A 21,620-nucleotide genomic window follows, 5' to 3' on the forward strand; every position below is an offset into this window, starting at 1 on the left:
TAGAATAAATATGCTAAAAATAAAAAAAAGATGTGTGCGTGTATATTTTTGCAGCCTGGTTTCAGGAAAGTGCACCTACACTAGAGACGCGAGTTTAAAAACAACAGAGATCAGAACTGTACATGGTGTCTATATAACACAGAGCTCTATTCATATGCACTAAACACAGCCAAAATAGAAGTGGAATACTGTATATAATAAGAAATATCACATCTCCAAAATGGAATGGCATTATAGGTGCATCAAATATGGATTTTCCAAAGAGATCGGAGAGTAAAGGACTGACAGCCAGAAACGCAGCCTCTCCTCTGCATCATGCCAAGCTTATCCACATACAAAGCCTTTATATGATCTGCTATAGAACGTGGAATATACAGTGCATAGTTTACAGCCAAAACTTGCAGCGTAAATATTCAAACTGAAACATCCTGACATACAATCATTATAATACAACTTCTTGAAAAAACATGAGTTTTTTTAAATACTAACTGGGTGAATCTCACAAAAACTGTCATAAAAAAAAGAAGTTATATTTGCATAAAAAAGTTTTTTTTATTATTATTATTATATACATTTAAACCAACCAGTCATCAATGAATAAATAAATAAATAAATAAAATAAAAAAAATTCAATATGCATAGTAAAAGTAAATAAAGCATGTATTTTAAAATCTTTTCAAACATAATTAACACAATTATCGATTAAACATTTAAACCACAAAACTGTCAGTACCCTAAATAAAACATTGTATAAATATTATTAATGTGTGTGTGTGTGTGTGTGTGTGTGTGTGTGCATATACACACACACACACACACACACATATATATATATCTTATGTTTCTTTATAGTGTGGACATTTCTTTATGAGATTCACCCAAATCATAAGCTACTGTAAAACCGAATCATTTGTTCTTGCTTTTGTTCATCAAGTTGAGTCTGAATCTTCACTGTAGAAATAAAGTCTCTTGATTTGGAGGTTGTTTTAGACTCCGTCACATTAGTCTCTCGTTGTTAACCCAGTTTTTTGGTTATTTTTGCAGCGTAGAAGAATTTCAGGAAAAAGTGCTCATCTCATCTTTGTTCTTCAGGCCTTTTAGTCTTTAAATAGAGACACTGGCTCTATCTGTAACATTGAATGCTGACAGCATCATAAGTGTCTGTGTGTGGGTGTTTGTGTGTGTGTGTGTGTGTGTGTGTGTGTGTGTGTGTCAGTATTTGACGTTGATTCGGTGAGCGGCTGGTTTTAATATGTACAGACAGCTCGTGTTTTATTGTGTTATGTCAAATATAGTTTGCAGTTATTTACCAATTCACTTCCTTAAATGCTTTTGTTCACACTGCGCTCAAATCCACTCTTCAAGACCGTCTGCATGTCATTTCTCATCACACGTGTTTGTTCAGACAGTGTAGTTTATGCATTATATCTGGTGTATCTATATAATTTACCATAGTGATAACGTCATAAGCATCATTATTATTATTTTAAAAGTCACTGTGGAAAAAAAAAGATGGAAAAAATCTGATTTTATGCATTTCTTATGCTGTTTAAAATGGATTTAGAGTGGATTTGAGTCAAATACACCAAAATAAATAATTAAATAAATTAATTAATAATGATTTATGCTTTCTGACTGAACGAAGCCTATGTTAAAGGTGAAGGGTATGATTTCTGCATCACGAGGTTACAAAGATAAGCATGTTTTCTCTTAAATATAGTATTAAATATATTAAATATAGTCAAGTCTAAATCAGAAATTTGAATAAATAAAATAAATAAACAGCAAAAAATGTTTTTCTTAATCAGTATTTTTGTCTTATTTTCCAATATAAATATTCTTAAATTAAATGGATCAAATTTTAGCAAATCTAAGTTAATAAAAAAAAAATAATATAAAAGACAAAATCTTGTTTTCTTCAAAATGTATGAAAAATGAAGTGTTGTCAGAAAAATATTATAATACTTTCAGCACTTACAATAGATATACACTTTTTCATTTTGTTCATTTTCCCCTCTCAAGCAATTGTATTTTGATTTTATAATGTTTGCACTGGATATACAATTGTACTGTAAAACAAGACAAAAATACTAAGTAAGAAAATCATTTTTGCAGTGCAATTACCCACTTCACCTTTAACATATCATATCATCACTTCTGTTCAGTTTTTGCATGCTAACATGTTTGTAACCCGTGGGAATTCCCGCTGCTCTCCATCTGCATGTTATGTAGTGTTTTCTCCAGCACAGATCCTGCTGCGATGTTGTTTCGTCTCTTCCCTGGTTCTCAGAACCCGGGGCTGTCGTAGCTGCTTTGGCTGTAGTAACTGTGCGCGGGGCTGCGGCTGCGGCTGGAGCTACTGTGACTGCTGTAGCTGTAGTAGCTGCGGCTGCGGCTGCGACTGGAGCTGCTGTAGCTGCTGGCCGAGCTGGAAGAGGACGGGCTCGGCCGGTAGTACGGGATGGGACGCTTCCGTGCGCTGCGGAAAAGATAGCAGAGGGAGATCGTATAATACAGACACATAATAGCAGAAAATAAAAAATTCATAAGCACTTTAATACCACTTTGACCACTCGACAGCATCAAATGTGTGCTGTGCCATCACTTTGTTTAAAAATTTGCATAGCTATTATTTCATTACAAAGAAGAAACTAAACAAAACTTGTTTTTTGAGCGCCGTTTGAGGTAGTAATTACAGTATGGTCACTTTGGTTCATTTTAAAAAACAATGTTTTACATTGTAGCTAGTTTCTTGATGGTCAAAGGTGGTCTAGTAGCTCTAACTAGCCTGACCAAGATGATTTAGCAATCAATTTAATATACAATAAGTGAAAACCATGAAAAAATAAAACTATAAATATGTCTAAAATATTATTCTGAAAATATTTCGTTTTTTTCTACTCATTACTGTACTACTGTTACATTTATTATTGACTTATTCACTTACTGTAATTAATAAAAGTATATATTTTAATCTGAATTACATTTTTTACACTGTTTTTGAGTTAAAATTATTATTTATTTATTCTTTTATTTATTAATTTTAATCAAATTTCTATTAAAATCAAATTTTAATCAAAAATCTAATCAAAAAAACAATCACAAAAACAATCAAAATTTTAATTTAAAATATATTTAATAATACATTTAACATACAATTTACATATTAATTTTTAATTATAATATTAATTCATTAACTATTTTAACAACATAATTTTTTATTTTAATTCTTTATTTATTTTTACATTATTATTTACACATCTATTTATTTGCATTTATTTATTTTAATCAAATTTTTAAATTTTATTTTTATTATTTATTTATTTATTTTTACATTTTTTTACATTATTCTTCCTGAGATGTTTCCCAGGCTCTAGTATGAAAACCCCTGATCTGGACCAGCTTATGACCTCATTAGACCAGCTCGAAACCATACGGAACCAGTGACCATCAACAGCAGGTTTCTAGCCTTATCATGTTCCAATAAAACACTGCTGTGGTCAAAGCGGTGGAAGTGTTGTTGTGCTGCAGCGATGATTAGTTTCTGTAAGAGAAAATGTTTGGAAAAAATACAGATCATCATAATCATCATCAAAAACAATCATCATCATCATCATCGTCATGGAAACAGACTGTAAATACACACATGGGCTCTGTCTTCAAAGAGAAACATCAGTTCTTCTAGTACGTTAGACACACATTCACACTCCAGTAGCGTTCAGTGTTTGCGGCGAGCGGCTGTGAGCTGGATCTGTGTTCATGTGAGGTTAGCAGAGACACTAAAGCTAAACCCTGATCTGTGCTGTACCCTACTGTAGTGAGCAGTGTTTTAAGGCTTCATAGATTGCTCTCCAGGTTATTAACACACTTAAGAACACTCTTACAACATTATGTTTTAATAATCTTCCGTCAAATAATCTTTATAGTAGTACACTTATTTTGATGTGTTGACTAGCATACTAAAACACGTGTAAAGTACTTTGACATTAGTTTTATTTGACATTACATTTAAAGTTAATATATTTTATATGTACTAAATTGCAAGTTTATCATTATAATTTTGTAATTTATAAATATATTTAACTACAAGTTTCAACAGAAATGTTATTAAAGTATATTTCAGGTCACCAAAAATTATTATTTAGATTCTGTTAAGTTACATAACATTGTTTTTCTACTTATTACTATAATAAAGTGTTATATTTGTTGTTTATTTACTTATTTTAATCACATTTTTATTTATTTTAATGTGATTTGTATTCCTTTTGTAATATCTTATATAATAATATCTTACATATTTTTAATAATATAATATACTTAATTGTTAAATATTTATATATTAAATAATATATTTATTATAATAAATACTGTTTATAATTTAATACTTTTTATAATATATTTTTTAATATTGAAATTATAATATATATATAGATATATATATATATATATATATATATATATTAGTTTTTTTTATTTATTTTTTTTAATTAATCTCAAAATTTGGCAGTACACTTTAACCATATTTATTTTTATTAGATTTGTATCTTTTAAATGTTATTTTCATAAATCTATATATATATATATATATATATATATATATATATATATATATATATATATTATATATATATAGATATATAATAGTAGAGTCAACAAGTATGCCTAGTGTAAATACTTATCAAAATTTACAAATAAAAAAAACCAAAAAATTACAAACATTTAACACTTAACTTTGTAAACTCAAACAAAACAACTTTAATAATAGTAATTTTTTGAAGTATGCTGAAGCGTTCTTCTTTTTTTCACAACAGACAGAATGCATTTCTACAAGCTCAGGAAAAAAAAAAAAAAGCTGATTATGAATATTTAAAAAAAATAAAATAACACTGAAACATTGATAAAGTAGTTCAATCTAACAATAAGATACAGTTTCGATTGACAGTTTAGATACAAGTAACGAGTAGCAACCATCGAAGTACGTCATGCTCCCTCCTAGTCTTGAGCAAACATCATTAACCACAGTCAAAATCTGTAAGTCAGCTGTGAATTCATTCTTCTGTATGTGTCTTACACTAAACAGTGAAGTACACCGTTAGTGTTAATCTGTGAATACGTGAAGTATATTTTAAGTCAACGTAACAGCTGTATTGGATGGATGTTTTCACTGAGCTCATGGCAGTGCATTCTGTCTCTGTGTCAGTGAACTGTGGGGGATCGTTAGTGTTAATCTGTGAAGAGAACTCGTTTAGTGGTGAGAATGACAAAAGCAGAGAGAAAGGGAGTGAGACAGAAGCTAATCAGACACAGATATAGTTGTACTCTTGAGACGCTGAGAGCTGCTTCAGGAGGAAACCAGGGGTTCCTGATGCATGGCAACAGTTGCCATGGTAGCATCATTCCAGTGTGAGGTCATCGAGGAAACCTTCATACAGGACAGAGTAAGTTCAAATCCTGACCAATCAGAGCAGATGGAAATCATTTGAAGATGAGTACAGAAAAATCATTTTAAACGTTTATTCCAGTATACTGAAAACCTGAAAATTGTGATTTAAGCAAAGTGAGGACAAAACAACAACAACAAAAATGCTCCAATCCAAATCCAAATAATATAATTTAATATGAAAAGAAAAGTTTTTGCATTAGGAAACATTAATAAAAACAAAACCATACCACTACAATAAAATTAAATACCATTTTTTTCATTAATAATTAAAAATAAAATGTTATTTGTTATTGGTGAAAACACTGAAAGAGTGGAGAAATCCTGCAGTACACAGACTGGCCTGTAGGTGCCAGTGTTTCTTTCATTTGCCTGCTAAATGTCAGTGCTGTTATTGTTAACTAAAATAAAAACTATTTAACTCTCTATACTTTTTTCAGTAATTGAAATAAAGTTGATATAAATGAAAAAAAGGCCAAAACTTAAAATAATAATAATAATAAAAAACTTAAAACATAAATTTAGAAATGTTACACTAGAATAAACCAAAAAAGCAACAAAAAAACAAAAAAATAAATAAAAAAAAAAATAAATAAAAAAACCAATAAAAAACAAAAAAAAAACATAAAAAAAATCACAAAAAAATAAACAAAAATTAAACTAAAATTAAAATTAAAATTAAAATATAAAAATAAATGTACAGCCAAAAATATAAATAAATACTAATGCAACACTGATCTGATGCAACATGTATTTGCTATGGATTAACACACACACTAAAGAGAAAATTTCCATAAACCCCAACCCCTGTTCGGGTTAAAAAAAACAAAGAAATGCTTTCATTATAATAAAATGCATAATATAATTAATTAAAACTAAAACCAAATAAAACTAAAACCATAAATTAAATTAAATTTAAAAACAAATAAAATAAAAAAAACATAAAATAAAAAACATAAAAAAAACTTAACTAAAATGACAAAAAAAACTAAATAAACTTATAAATAAAAATTAATAAAAACTATAGACATATATATATATATATATATGTATATATATATGTATATATATATATATAGTATATAACTAATAAAAATGACAAAAATATATATGTATATAAATTACTAAAACTTTAACTAAAAATAATGTGAAAACAATTAAAAAAAAAAAAAAAAACAATAAATGCCATGAAACAGACTATCACAAATATCTACAATGGATAAATGAGCTAAAATATCACACCGACTCAGCCTTAAATAACTAAATGCCATGCACTGTTCTGCTGTGATAGTGCCCCCCAAAAAAAAAAGACAGGGAAACCATGAATCCATTTCATGTAGGAACTTTTGATCTTCTGTAGTAAAATGTAATATTTTGCTCTGTGAAAATATGCTTGAAAAAAGAAACTTTTTGCCTCTAGATCTCTGACATCTACAGCAGAAGCACACATGTCTGAAAACAGCCTGTAAATGAAAAAGAAATGACCAGCATTCCCAAACAAAACCCTACTGCACTTGTAAACAGAAGGAGAAACACCCACAGACTCCTGAGACAGTTGTGAGATGTCTTTACATGGTGATCCTGCGAGCTTCCATAAAGCTGGGCGAGTCTCTCCGTCTCTTGCGGATGGGAGAATAGCTGCGCGCGAGCGGCGGCGCAGCTCGTTCTGCGTCTGAGTGTATGAGGACTGTCTCTCTCCCTGCAGGAAGACAGGACAAACACAAAGCATGCTGGGATTGAGAGGATTTGAGCACGGCAGGTGATGGATTCAGCAGGAAGATCGCTGAGGTGATCTGACTTTTCACTTGTTTTTAGGGATCTTTTCCGGGATGTTTTTGTTCTTGTTTTAAGCAGAAAAAGTATTGAGGTTTATAAGAGTGTCACTGGCCTCATGGCCACACATTTTCCTTATTTCTGACAAAACCTTTAATTTTCAACATTTTTGTTTTCTAAAAAAAATGCATCTACCACTGAGATCCAGAAAAAAAAAAATATATTTCAAAGGGAAAACAATTTTTCTGATCTTGTTCGGCAAGATAGGTTTTCTTATTTTAGACAAAAAATACTTACTTTTTAAACATTTTTCTTTCTAAAAAATCCATCAAAATTAAGCAATTTTTTATGTAAAATTAGACAATAAAGGAAGCCACCTGGGGTTGTAAAAAAAAAAAAAAAAAAAACTTAATACAAAGGGAAAAAAAGATTACTTTTCTGATCCTCCTGACTAAAAATTTTACTAGTTTTTAAGCATTTTCTCTATGCTTTGATCTGTTTTTTTATTTTCAGAAAACAAGACGACGTCTCGTCAATTCCAATATAAAGTAAATGTATCTTGATTTAAGCATGTCTAGATATTTGTACTGGAAAACAAGACTAAAATACTATTTTGCACTTCCTTGAATTTAAAAAATATATTTTTCTAAAAACACCGAATCTTTGCATGTGTACCTGGAGTTGTTCTGTCGGACGTGTGGTGACTTGTTCTTGCTGGATCCGTGTTCTCTAGAATGAGCTCGTGACGATGACCTCCCGCTGCTCCAGGAGCTGCTCCTCTGCCGGGCCGTCCCGTGACTCTTGCTCTTCTTCTTCTTGGACGTGTGTTTGTGCTGACCAGGTGACACAGAGGAGCTCCGGTGGCGCTTTTGAGCGCGTCCGCGATGGTGCCGCTTAGACGAATGAGATCCTTTCGTTCTGTGTGAGAATACAGTGATAGGCTTGAGAAATGCTTGCTTTTCATCATCAAGAGACTTGATCTCAGTTTGGTTTGTTTAGGGATCTACTGTAGATGTTACTCTAAACGTACTCAAATTGACAGTATAGTACAGTACAGAGTTATAAAATGAATGTGAAGAATGAAAAATGTTTGGGTTTGTATAGAGATCTCTGATTTTTGATAGCACATTTTGTTTGTTAAATATTTTGGCAAATCTTTGCACAGCTACATTCAAACTGAAGCTGAATGTGACCCTAGATGTGGAAAATCACCACATTTTTCATTATGATCAGGGACAGTTTCTGATATGGAAATATATTGGACATGTATCTATTTTCTCTAACTTCAGTGTGAACAGAATTTTAGCTAACTTAACATTTGTCACTGCTTGCTTAATTTACCCTTGGCATACATCATAAAATAATTAATAACTGTATTTTACACAGTATTAAACAGAAAGGTGAAAAAACACATTTTAAAATATATTATGTCTGTAATAAACAAACTTTTTTTTTAATGTTTTGCAATGTTTCTCTTCTGCTCACCGAGGCTTAATTATATGATCAAAAATACAGTAAAACAGTAATATTGTTAAGTATTATTATTAGTAGAAGTTGTTTACGTATTTTAATTAGTATGTAATGGGTGGTTTCCCTACAGTGGTTCAGGCTGTAGGGATTGCCGAAGGACTAAAGAAACCGTTATATCAGCACGATGGTATAAAACGTGTACATTTCTAGTCTGTTACCACCCACATGCCACTTCTACCAACGACGGAAATAAGCGCAGTTACAAATAGCTAAATATGGGTGGGAGAGCGTTGCTATTAAGTGACATATTGGTATTGCAATAGGTAGCACTTCTAAGTTAATCTTGAATCAAGATTTAGTTAGCACATAATTATATAATTGAAATGGGTTTAATAACAATATTTTGTTATGGTTACACTTTAATTGGTTACAAATAGATGAAGGATAGTAAAAACATATAGTTAAATGTGTACCATAGCATGTATGTAAAATATTACCTTAGAGAGAAAGAGAGAGGGGAGATGGAGAGAGGGAGAAAAAAAGAGGGAGAGAGGGCAGCCGAGGGCAGAGCCCTGAGAAGAGAGCTCCAGCAAAGAAAAGCCAGCAGAGAGAAAGAGACAGAGCAAACATTTACAGTCTTCTTTTTATCCCTTCCTTGCCCATGTGAACTGCTAACCCAAATGTGAGACATTCAAACTGACCCATTCAGCCAGACTACAGCTTCACCCACTGTGCAACCCAGTGCCAAAGGTGTGACACATTAGCAGACCCCCCCGATGTATAAAACATGTTGGCCTACAGGCCTTGATCGATATCACAGCAATTCTGTGCCTTCAGGAATGCCAAATGACCCTTTGTTACTCAAGATAGTTTGGACAGGAGGAAAACAGACAGTCTTTGATATTTTTTTTTGACCCTACAAGTAGAAGTGTTAAAAAATTAATTATATATATAGTAATAGTTAAAATGTAATTGATTTCTGTGATGCGCAGCTGAATTTTCAGCATCATTATTCCAGTCTGTCACATGATCTTCAGAAATCATTCTAATATTCTGATTTGCTGCTCTGCTATTATCAATTATGTGATTGGGGTTGTAAAAAGCTGGTAAATTTCCAGTAAATTTCAGAAACATTTCCGTAATTCCCGTAACTTTTTGGAATCTTCCGGGAATTTTTTGAAAGTTTCCAGAAATTTACCTGAAATATTCCACCCCTTTGCAACACTATTGGTGATCAGTTATTAATAATGGTAGCTTCCCATTCTGCAGTCACACTGCAACTCCTCCTGGGCGCTTCAACACTTCTGTGTTTTTTTTTTCAAACTAAAAGAGCAATTACTAAGAGAGCTCCACGAGTGACGGGGATGGTCTTTTTAAAGACGTCATTCCACTCTTGTGTTTCTTGATGTGGTCGCTTCCTGGCTCCATCTGATGGTCACGATCGCTGCATCTCGTGCCTGGGCCTCGAGCACGCTAAGGCAGCGTTCGTGGATGAGTCATGTTCTCCTTGTGGGAAATGGCCATCGCGATGTTGCGATCAAGGCTCCTCTTCGTCAAACGGGGAGGAGTCCCCCTCCCCATGCCCCGTTCTAGTTCCTCCTTCAAGAGGAGGGCTACTTCGGTTCATGGCCAGGGTGATCTGAGGGTCACAGTGAGGGCTTCCCCACCGAGCGAGTCACCACGGGCCCCTCACTCCTCCAACGTATTGTACCCTCTGGTGTATCGTGATGCGGATGCTGAGGCCTCGGTCAGGGCGGGGCCCAGCACTTCATCTGGCCCACCATTAGATGACGTGATGTCGATCACTGCATCGGGGGATGAGCTAGGCTCTGGAGATGAAGATTCGGCTGCGTTGCCTCCTTCTGGGAGAAGGAACATCCATCTCCCGAACGTTCAAGGCTGGACGATTGGTTCTTGGAGGTTCCGCACACCGATCGTTGGCAGCCACCTCCGGTTCCATTCTTCCCGAACGTGCATGATGAGGTTACTAGGTCCTGGAGGGCACCTTTTTCTGCCCGAAACAGATCTAGTGCCTCCTCCGTCCTCACTACCCTCGACGGCAGGGCGGAGGGGTATGTGGAGATCCCCCCAGTTGAGCGCGCTATTGCGATGCAGCTTTGCCTGCAAAGCGCTGCCGCCTGGCTCGTTCTCGTCCACACTCCTGTCCAGGGCCTGTAAGTTCTCGTCCACACTGACGGCCAAGGCTTACAGAGCTGCTGGATAGGCCGCCTCTGCCCTGCATTGCCATGGCCCTCACTTGCAGGTCTACCAGGCCAAGGCGTTAAAGCAGCTGCATGAGGGTAGTTCTGACCCAGGGGTCATGCAGGAGCTGCGCACTGTGACGGACCTTGCCCTACAGCCGACGAAAGTCACAGCGTGGTCCCTGGGTCAGACGATGTCCGCGCTAGTGGTCCAGGAATGCCACCTTTGGCCACCGCTTCTTGGACTCTCCGATCTCCCAGGCTGGCCTCTTCGGCGATGCGGTGGAGAGCTTTGCCCAACAGTTCTCCACCGCGCAGAAGCAGACGGAGGCGATCAAGCACATCCTGCCCCAGTGGCCCGATGCTGCCGTCACCCAGCCGCTGGGTCTCTGGGTCTCAAGAGAGCCAGGATGGCGGTGCACGAGGCTGAGCCTCTACACTCCATCCCCCTCTCCTTTTGCCAGTAGGGCCCGGTTCGAGGACGCCTTGCCTTCTCACGCGCCCCCTGCCCAATCGCAGAGCCAGGTAAGAGTCGCACCACTCACTCAGACCCCACTCCGGGACGCTGTGCCTTCCGGGTCGGGTCCCTGTGCTCCGCCTCGCTGCCCCACCGCGGGTACATCGGTGGTTCCCCTAGTTCTGCTTGTTCGGTCTCTGGGGGCCTGGCTAGCGCTCCTCAGGCCATCTCGCTGGCTCACGAGAACCATCAAACTCAGCTATGCGATTCAGTTTGCCCGGCGTCCTCCCAAGTTCAGGGGCATCCGGTTCACCTCTGTGCTGAACAACGGTGCTCCCGTCTTGCGAGCAGAAATCGTGGTCCTGCTGGCGAAGGACGCGATAGAGCCGGTCCCTCCAGCCGATATGAAGTCGGGGTTTTACACCCCATACTTCATTGTACCCAAGAAAGGCGGTGAGTTACGGCCAATCCTGGACCTGCGCATTATGAACCGGGCCCTTCACAAGCTCCCATTCAGGATGTTAACAAAGAAACGTATCTTTCAATGCGTTCGTCCACAAGATTGGTTCGCAGTGATCGACCTGAGGGACGCGTACTTTCATGTCTCGATTCTCCCCCGACACAGGCCGTTTCTCCGCTTTGCGTTCGAGGGGTGGGCATATCAGTACAAGGTCCTCCCCTTCGGGCTATCCCTGTCGCCTCGTGTCTTCACCAAGGTTGTGGAGGCAGCCCTCGTTCCCTTAAGGGTAGCAGGCATTCGCATTCTAAACTACCTCGACGACTGGCTCATATTGGCCCAGTCCCGAGCTCAGTTGTGCGAACACAGGGACGTGGTACTCAGCCAACTGGGAAAAGAGCAAACTCTACCCTGTGCAGAGGATCTCTTTTCTCAGTGTCGAGTTGGACTCGGTTGACCTGACGGCCCGTCTCTCGACAGAGCGCGCTCAGTAGATGCTGAACTGCCTGGAGTCATTTCGGGGCAGGAAGGCGGTTCCACTGAAACAGTTTCAGAGGCTCCTGGTCTTGGTCACGCACCGGGTCTTGGTTACCCCATCCTGCCGCCGAACCTTCAGCCCGTGGTTGGACCTTGCTTTTCTATGGGCAGGGGTTCCCCTAGTGCATGTGTCCAGGCATGTTGTTGTTTCAACAGATGCCTCTGCCAACGGCTGGGGTGCCATGTGTAACGGGCATGCAGCTTCAGGCACCTGGACAGGGCCTCGTCTGCAGTGGCATATCAACTGCCTAGAGTTGCTGGCAGTATGGCTTGCTCTGCGCCGCTTCAAACCGAGGCTTTGCGACAGGCACCTACTGGTCCGGAAGGACAATACGGCGACTGTTGCGTACATCAACCACCAGGGTGGTCTACGCTCCCGTCGCATGTCGCAACTCGCCCGCCATCTCCTCCTTTGGAGTCAGAAGCATCTGAGGTCGCTTCGTGCCATTCACGTCCCAGGCGAGCTCAATCGTGCAGCCGATGAGCTCTCATGTCAGCCTGCCCTTCCAGGAGAATGGCGACTCCACCCTGAGACAGTCCAGCTAATCTGGAGACGCTTCGGGGACGCTCAGGTAGACCTGTTTGCCTCTCCGGACACGTCCCACTGCCAGCTGTTCTGTCAGCACCCTCTGGCACCCGCGCCCAGACCTGTGGAATCTCCATGTGTGGTCTCTGGACGGGACGCGGAGGTTCTAGGTGGTTTACCTCCAGCGGTAGTAAACACCATCACTTCAGCTAGAGCGCCCTCAACGAGGCACGCCTATGCGCTAAAGTGGAACCTGTTTGTCGATTGGTGTTCTTCCTGCCGGGAAGACCCCCCTAGATGCCCGATCGCGGTTGTGCTTTCCTTTCTGCAAGATGGGCTGGAGCGAAGGCTGTCTCCCTCCACTCTCAAAGTGTATGTTGTCGCTATTGCCCCACATCACGATGCAGTAGACGGCAAGTCCGTTGGGAAGCACGACCTGGTCATCAGGTTCCTTAGTGGGCCTGACGGCCTTGAACCTCCTCGCCCTCACCTGGTACCCTCTTGGGATCTCCCCTTGGTCCTGACGGCCTTGAAGCACGAGCCCTTCGAGCATCTGCCGTCAATAGAGCTAAAGTTTCTGTTTGCTGAAGACATTGCTCCTCACTGCATTGGCTTCGGTCAAGAGGGTCGGGGACCTGCAGGCATTTTCGGTCGACGATACGTGCCTTGAATTCGGGCCGGCCAACTCTCACACTGTCCTGAGACCCCGGCCTGGATACATGCCCAAAGTTCCCACCACGCCTTTCAGGGATCAGGTGGTGAACTTGCAAGCGCTGCCCCAAGGAGGAGGCAGACCCAGCCATCGCTTTGCTCTGTCCCGTTCGCACCTTGCGCATTTACGTGGACCGCACGCAGAGCTTCAGGAGCTCAGACCAGCTCTTTGTTTGCTTCGGAGGACAGCAGAAGGGAAAGGCTGTCTCCAGACAAAGACTTGCCCACTTGATAATGAAGACTATAGTCTTAGCATATCAGGCCCTTTGCTTACCGTGCACCCTTGGAGTGGGAACACACTCTACAAGAGCTGTGGCTTTCCCCTGGGCTTTGGCACGGGGCGCCTCGATAGCAGACATCTGTAGAGCTGCCAGCTGGGCGACACTTAACATGTTTGCAAGATTCTATAATCTCCATGTAGAGCCTGTGTCCTCTCGTGTACTCGCCTCAGATGGCCAGTAATGCTGGATCCGCTCGGTGTCAATCACGCTTGCTGCGCCATTCCCCTCTACGGACCGGATATGTGCGCCTAAGTGCTTCTCAGTTCAGTTTCCCTCTTGGCGAACCCTGTTGAAGTTCCTCCCGCACCCTCGGCAGTCAGGCGTGACGGAGCGCCAGACCCCAGGTCCAGCACTTGTGTGTATGCCCAAGGTCAGCCCTTGTGCTGGGCTAGGTGCCTGTGTGTAGTGATTCCCCTTTCGGGTGATCCCACATGTGTATTCTTCCATGGTATGGCTTCCCTCACGGTAAGCCCATGTCTTTCCCTGGCAGAGATTTCTCTGCCATCTCTGCTGCGTAGTGATCTCATCCCAGGAGGGCTGAGTCTACCGCAGGGACTTCCATATGTAGCACTGCCCTATGGCCAGTCCATATGTGTAATTTCCACATGTTACCTCCTATGCGCAGGATGTGGTTCCGTAGCGTTCCCCTACGTGGGTACGCTTTCCCAGTGTTATCTAATCCCACTGTACGGAGCAGCAGTGGCGGGTTCCTCTGCCTAAGCCCTGTCCTATCTTCCGCCCCAACTGGTGTGGGGGGACTTGCCGGCTTTCGTAGGGCACTGGAGGGGGTCAGCAATAGTGGTGCTTTCCATACGGATCCCAATTCGTCAGTCACTGACGTAATGTTGAACGTGACTCCCTGAGAACGTCTCGGTTAGGTATGTAACCCTCGTTCCCTGAGAAGGAGGGAACGGAGACGTTACGTTCCGTCGCCACAGTTGCTGTACCAACCGCTGCGGGGCGGGGTGCGCGATGCAAATACATTTGCTTGCTTTGTTAACCCTCGTGCGACTGCATGCGCTCTCCTTATACTGCGGGGCGGGGTGCGCGATGCAAATACATTTGCTTGCTTTGTTAACACTCTAAGGCGATTTGTCTCTCTAGCGAGATCCCAATTCGTCAGTCACTGACGTCACGTCTCCATTCCCTCCTACAGGGAACGAGGGTTACATACGTAACCGAGACATTTTTGCTTAATACTTTTGTGGAAACTGTGACACATTTTTATAGGATTCTTTGATGAATAGAAAGTTAAAAAGAAGAGCATTTATTTAAAGTTCTTTACTGTCACTTTTGATCAATTTAATCCATCCTTTTCAATAAAAGTAATAAATTCTTTAAAAAAATACTCACCCCAAATTTTTGAATGATGGTCTATATCAGACTCTCAATCTTAAATATTAGAATGATTTCTGAAGATCATGTGACACTGAAGACTGGAATAATGATGCGGAAAATTCAGCTTTGCATCGCAGGAATAAAAAAAAATTCACAAAAAAACCACATAAAAAAAATGTACAAAAATTTCACAAATATTACACAATTTTAAAAAAACCTTAGGATTAGTCTTAGTAATAATAATAGTAAGCATAAGAGAAGTCTTTCAAAAAATAAATGTTTCCTATATAACCTCGGACCAGTAATGCATATATCTGTATAAATGATAAATGTTAATGTTCTTACTTCTTCTGATTCTTGGTTTTGGTATGCGGCTCAGTGTCGCTGCTGTGTGCCGGCGAGTGCGACGTCTTCTCTCGAACCCTCGGCCTCCCGCCGCGTCTCCCCGATGACTCTGAGAGTGGTTTGCCCTTCGCCGGCCTGTCGTCTGCACAACCGTCCTCTCCCGTCTGTGCCGCTGGTGCTCCGGGGCTCTTGGGACGGTCAGCGTGGTGTTTAGCACCTCTTAGATGAGGCGACGCATGCGTCTGTGCACTCGAGGGAGACGGATCCAGAGATCGAAGCTCCTGTAGATGAATTATAACCAACAAACCAAAGGGAAAAAAAGAAATAAATATGAAAAAAAACAGAAAGAGAACAAGTGAAATTAGAGTCTTTTTCCTTCTGGGTGGAAGAGCGTTATCGTGTACTTGGCAAAAAAATATCTAAAAGAAAGTGCTAGGATTGTTCTCTGGCTTATAGACAGTCCTCTATTGTGCAGCGCATGCAATACTCGACATGCAAAACCATAATGATTTGAAAAGAATAGTCCCGAAAGAAAATCAAAACAAAAAAGAGAGAGAGGGAAATTATGCGAAACTCTGAAAGAAAAACGTTTAGAGAGAATATAAAGAGCGACAGAGACTGAAGAATATACAGTAGAAGAGAAAGAGGACTTTTTCAAGAAAGAGCTACAAACATAAAAAGGTGAAAAATAAAACTAGAAAAAAAGACAACTTGACGGAACATCACAGAAATGGAAGGAACAAAATAAACAGTCACAAGAATAGATTCAATCGAATTAGAAAACAATTGGTCCTCTACTCAATAGAACTTGCTTGTAGATTTGTTTTGTCCTGCAGACAATTGCTGAGATGTGAACAGCGACCCATTTCCTGTTTTAATAGCTTTTTTAAAAGGTTATTCTGTTTTTCAACTCCCTTTTGGTTAACATCCACTTACCAATAAAGTGGTATTCCCTCCTTTAGTAGGTAAGGTATGAAGAGAAGGGAAAAGTGGGGCAACATAAGTGCATCATTAGATTCACAAAATGCAAGAGAAAAAGACACAACACCCTTCCCTGGATAGTGAGTATGAAACAATGCATGAAAATCAAACCAAAAAGAGAAAAAGACACAAAAAGAAATCAAATTCAAATGGATCTCACAGTGTGTGGGCTGGAACGCGAACAGTTTGAGTGCATTTTAACAGCGGTTCACTCTTTGGTACTGTTTTAAAGCTTCAAGAGTGACTGTAATGTGCTACGAATGGATGCTCTCGTTTCAACAGTTTCTGAGTAAAAACCTTTAACTGAATGCGTATTATGGGTTATCCATCAGTTGAATTAAAGACCCCATGAAATGGCTCAACAAGCGCTTGTTTGTTTTCTGTTCATGAATTTCTTGTTGAAACAGAAAGTTGCAGTAGCAACCAATCAAGGACGTGTTTGTGTCATAATGTACCCCATAACCAAAGGAAAAGGAAAATAAATCATATTTAAGTCAATATCTTATTTTCTTTAATGCAAAAAAAAAAAAACACATTTTACATAAAATATTTTAATTGAGAAAAAAAGCATACTGTACCTCAAACTTCCTTTACTGTAATGCAAAATGGATAGATAAATAAAAATAAAATATTACATATGCAGAATTATAGTAATCAATTATTTAAATTTTAGTAATATATTTGAAAAATATATTTATTAACTATTATTATCATTAGTTTACAATTTATATTTACATACAAAATAATGTTACACATATACCACCCCCCCCAACAATCCTGTATGGTACACAGGAGTCAGGATAGTGAGACCCTGTGCGGAAAAGGGATACAGGGGTCCTCTCCTGGACCCAGGCCTGGGAGAGGAGCTCGCAGGTGGGCGCCTGGTGGCTAGGCTCATGGAGCCATCTCCTTGTGGGCTCACCACCGTAGGGGACCGGTGCAATGTACTATGGGCGGCAAGCAGGGTGCCCTGCATACTTTTGGTACAGGGAATGTGACCTCTCTGGTGTGAACAGAGCCAGAATTAGTGCAGAAGTTTGAGCGTTGCCAGCTAGATATAGTTGCCTCACTTCTACGCTTAGCTCTGGCTCTGGAACCAAACTCCTAGATAGGGGTTGGACTCTCTCCTTTTCTGGAGTCGCTCAGTGTGAGAGGTGCCAAGCGGGGCCGGGAATACTCACAAGTCCCAAACTCAGCGCCACTGAGAGGGTCGCATCACTGCGACTTCATGATGTGGGGGGGGGCTTTCTGACTGTGTTCTGTGTTTAAGCACCGAACTACAGTTCAGAGTATCGGGCCTTCTTGGAGGTCTTGGGTGGAGCACTGGAAGGGGTACTGCCTGGGGACTCCATAGTTCTGCTGGGCAACTTTAATGCTCATGTTGGGGTTGATGAAGAAACCTGGAAGGGGAAATTGGGAGGAACAGCCTGGCTGATCTAAACCTGTGTGGTGTTTTGTTATTCGACTTCTGTGCTCAGCAGGGAACAAACACCATGTTCGAACAGAAGGTGGTTCAAAATTGTACTTGGTAATAGACACCATCAGCCAAAGGTTTTGATTGCCTATGTTAGTTGTATCATCAAACCTGTGGCCTTTTGTTCTGGACACTCTGGTAAAGAGAGTGGCAGGGCTGTCATCTGATCACCACCTGGTGGTGAATTGGATAAGATAGCAGGGAAGGCTGCTGGACAGACTCGGTAAAACCCAAACAAATGGTGAGGGTTAACTAGAAACATCTGACAGAGGATCCTGTCTGGAATATATTCTACTCCCTATGTCCGGAGAAGATTTTCCTTGCTCCCGGGGACAGCTGGAGACATGGACTCCGAGTGGGCCCTGTTCAAAGACTCCATTGCAGAAATGGCTGCTGCAAGACAACACTCAAAAATTTTAGACACATTCCCTGGACCAGCATTTTACCTTTACCATCTTTGGGCAATGTTGTCGTCAACAGGCAACCAGGTGAGACACACAACCAACATGGCTTATAAAAAGCTTCCCTTGGCATCACTGCTTTTCACAAATCATGTCATCCTTAACCAAGCAACATGGCTTATAAAAAGCTTCCCAGCAAAATTGCTCAAAATGTTGCTCTGTGTATCATCAGCCTTAGGGTGGCATCACTGCTTTTCACAAATCATGTCATCCTTATGGCTTCATCAAGTTGTGGCCTTCAGCGCTTACTTAGGAGGAGTGAAGCTGCAGGAATTAGGATCAGCCCCTCCAAATCTAAGGCCATGGTTTTCAGCCAGAAAATGGTGGATTACCCACTCCATTTAGGGAGTGGGATTCTTCCCCAAGTTTAAGGACAAGTTTAGGTACCTCGGGGTCTCGTTCATAAGTGAGGGTATGTTTGAGCATGACAGGAGTAGTGGTAATGCAGTCGTTGTACCGGCCCGTCGTGGTGAAGAGACAGCAAGGCCTAAAGGCGAAGCTTTCTATTTACCAGTCGAATGTTCCAACCCTCACCTCTGGTCATGAGCTTTGGGTAGTGACCAAAAGAAAAGCTTGGACATCCGGGAGAAACTTGGAATAGAGCTAATGCTCCTCAGTGTTGAAAAGAGCCAGTTGAGGTGGTTCGGGCATCTGGTAAGGATGCATTCTGGACACCTTTTGGTGGAGGTGTTCCTGCATGTCCATCTGGGAAGAGACCCCAGGGCAGATGCAGGAATCTTTCGGCTGGCCTGGAAACACCTTTGGATTCCCCAGGATGAGCCAGAGGAAGTGGCCAGGGAAAAGGACGCATGGGTGTCCTTACTCTGCCACTGCAACCCGGTCCCGAAAAATGATGAACGGATGGATGGATGTAATATAAAATTTTCAAAAAGTGTTGAAAATACATCACATATTTAAAGTATATAATTTATATATACATGCATATTTATTTATTTATTTTTATTTTTGATTTTGAGGTGCAATATGATCTAATAAAAATTTCACATTTAATTTAATATGTTACCTGATGGTTGTGTAATTTACTAGCAATATCCGAGTGAAAATGTTTCTACACCAAATGGTTTTCAGTGTATGGATCAGTTAAAATTCACACACGTAAACCAAAAACCACAAAACTTTCATTTGGATTTCATGGGGTCCTTAAAAAAAAGACTTCACAGCTGAGACTGATCATCTTTAGCAGCAGAATTGAAAATTGAGGCTAAAAGATTACACTGAGCAAAGCAATGACTATGTGTTTTTATTACCATCGGAAGGCAAGGATGTCAGATTGACCTCAAACACTAACTTAACCACAAAAACAAAAAATTAAAAAATAATAATAATATCATAAAAAAATAACATAGCTGAACGTAAACCCCAGATACTTCAGAAACAGCCCTTGTGTATCCAAAAAATAAAAAGGAGGGAAAGTGACCAAATCATATGACACGTACCATTTCACCAAAGACAAAAGGAATGCGGCACAGACAGGAAATGCATTCTACCAAAAAATAATAAGAAAAATCAAATAAAACGCAGACAAGAGATGGACCTGAGGGGAGGGCAGTGTACTGAATACTGAAGCATGAAAGCAAAGGTAGATTTCAGATTGAAACAAAAAAGAATGAAAATAGAGCAAACAATTCTAAAAGGAAAACAATGAAAACAACCCGCCAACCTTTGGTTTTCCTCAGATAAACAAAGAGAAAAAGAAAGAGAGACACTGATGTCAAGCTAGGGTGCTTGTCACATTCTCCACGTGCGTAGGCAGAGCGTTACCTACCTTCCGCTTCAATCAGTGACACGTATGCAATATCAACAAAAACAAAGGAAGAAAAAGGAAAAACAAAAAGGAGAAAGGAAAAATTCTCCGCAGCGAAATGGGAAAAAGACAATGAATTCTTTTAGTATCCAGGCTAAGATAATTGATCCACAGACTAAAGGAGACAATTCCAACAAAACGAAGCAAAACAAAACAAAAAAAGAGTGGACATACAAAAGGAAAAATCAAAAACGACAAAGAACCCAAAACGAAATTAATCAGAAATAAGAAACCCCCAAAGCAATCTACATGAATTGCTGTCTTTTTCGCTTGGACACATGTGCAGCCACATTCTATCGTACGTTAAGGAGCGTTAGGGTGCGACAAAATCTCAACAAATCCAATTTGCTAGAAGGAACGTAAATATCGATGGCCATGCATGCGCGATGTGGTTTAATGGGAAAAGAGAAAGCATGTCGGGACAACGGACAGCACAGATGAACGGGTGAAGGGAGAGGGGTGTTGGATGGAGGGTGGTCACTTCTAGGATGGACGACTAACATCTCAAAGGGACCCCAGTCACGTTCGTTAAGCCGTATCGTTATCGATCGGTCTGCGCAATGAGAATTTAGTGCTTGTTTCTTGGCACTTGCTAAAACTTAAAGTAGATTTTTGCTCTCAGCAATTGTCAAAAGTCGTTCACAAAGGATATAAAGATGCCACATTCGCTTAGGAAGAGAATCCAAATGGCTTGGGTCCCTTTTAGTGTAACAACTTTACTAAATGACCCTAGTTAGTGTAGTTTGCTGTCGGTTAATATGTACAGAGCATCCGTTTGTCCCTGTCACACATCTAGACGTACATTTCACAACTCAAAAGTTGACAGGAAGGAAACAAACACCTAGTTACACTATAAGAAAGTATATTTATACATATCAAGTGCTAGTGAAAAGTGAGCATTAGAAACCATGTCGATGAAAACCATCTGAAATCACCAGTGGCACTGAACCGGCTCTTGTCAGTGGAGATTTGTCAGCCGTTACCCAAGAGAGCATTCATGAATCTGCATCCTGTTGTGACCACAGATATAGATGCTATACATTAACAGGCCCAAAACGGCATTTTTTGCATTTTCTATGTTAGTTTTGGACGAAAATTTGGGGGAATGATGCAGAATTACGAGCATTATCAAATTGGCAACCATTCTAATTACCACAATACATCTACATGTCCACCATATTGGAAAGGTCAATATGAATTATACCACCATACCATTCTGCTTATTGCAGATTATATAAAATTAAAAATGTAACAAAATGATTATCAATAAAACACTCTGAACAGTTATTATAGAGCTTCTAATTAAAGCTATAAGGCCATAAATAAATATAATGAACAAACAC

At 40.0% G+C, this 21,620-nt stretch overlaps 1 protein-coding gene across 1 annotated transcript in view; it reads right to left on the reverse strand.

Moving 5' to 3' along the window:
• Positions 1 to 1,996: 1,996 nt before the first annotated feature.
• Positions 1,997 to 21,620, reverse strand: part of LOC109085621 (serine/arginine repetitive matrix protein 3-like) — a 69,564-nt gene continuing 49,940 nt past the window's right edge. The window contains 5 exon segments of the mRNA XM_042723233.1: positions 1,997 to 2,479; positions 7,013 to 7,119; positions 7,121 to 7,139; positions 7,889 to 8,131; positions 15,537 to 15,817. Of these exon segments, the coding sequence (XP_042579167.1) occupies positions 2,287 to 2,479; positions 7,013 to 7,119; positions 7,121 to 7,139; positions 7,889 to 8,131; positions 15,537 to 15,817 (843 nt within the window). The 3' untranslated portion in view covers positions 1,997 to 2,286.

Source organism: Cyprinus carpio, chromosome B5, assembly GCF_018340385.1.
Source record: "Cyprinus carpio isolate SPL01 chromosome B5, ASM1834038v1, whole genome shotgun sequence".
Lineage (NCBI taxonomy): Eukaryota > Metazoa > Chordata > Actinopteri > Cypriniformes > Cyprinidae > Cyprinus > Cyprinus carpio.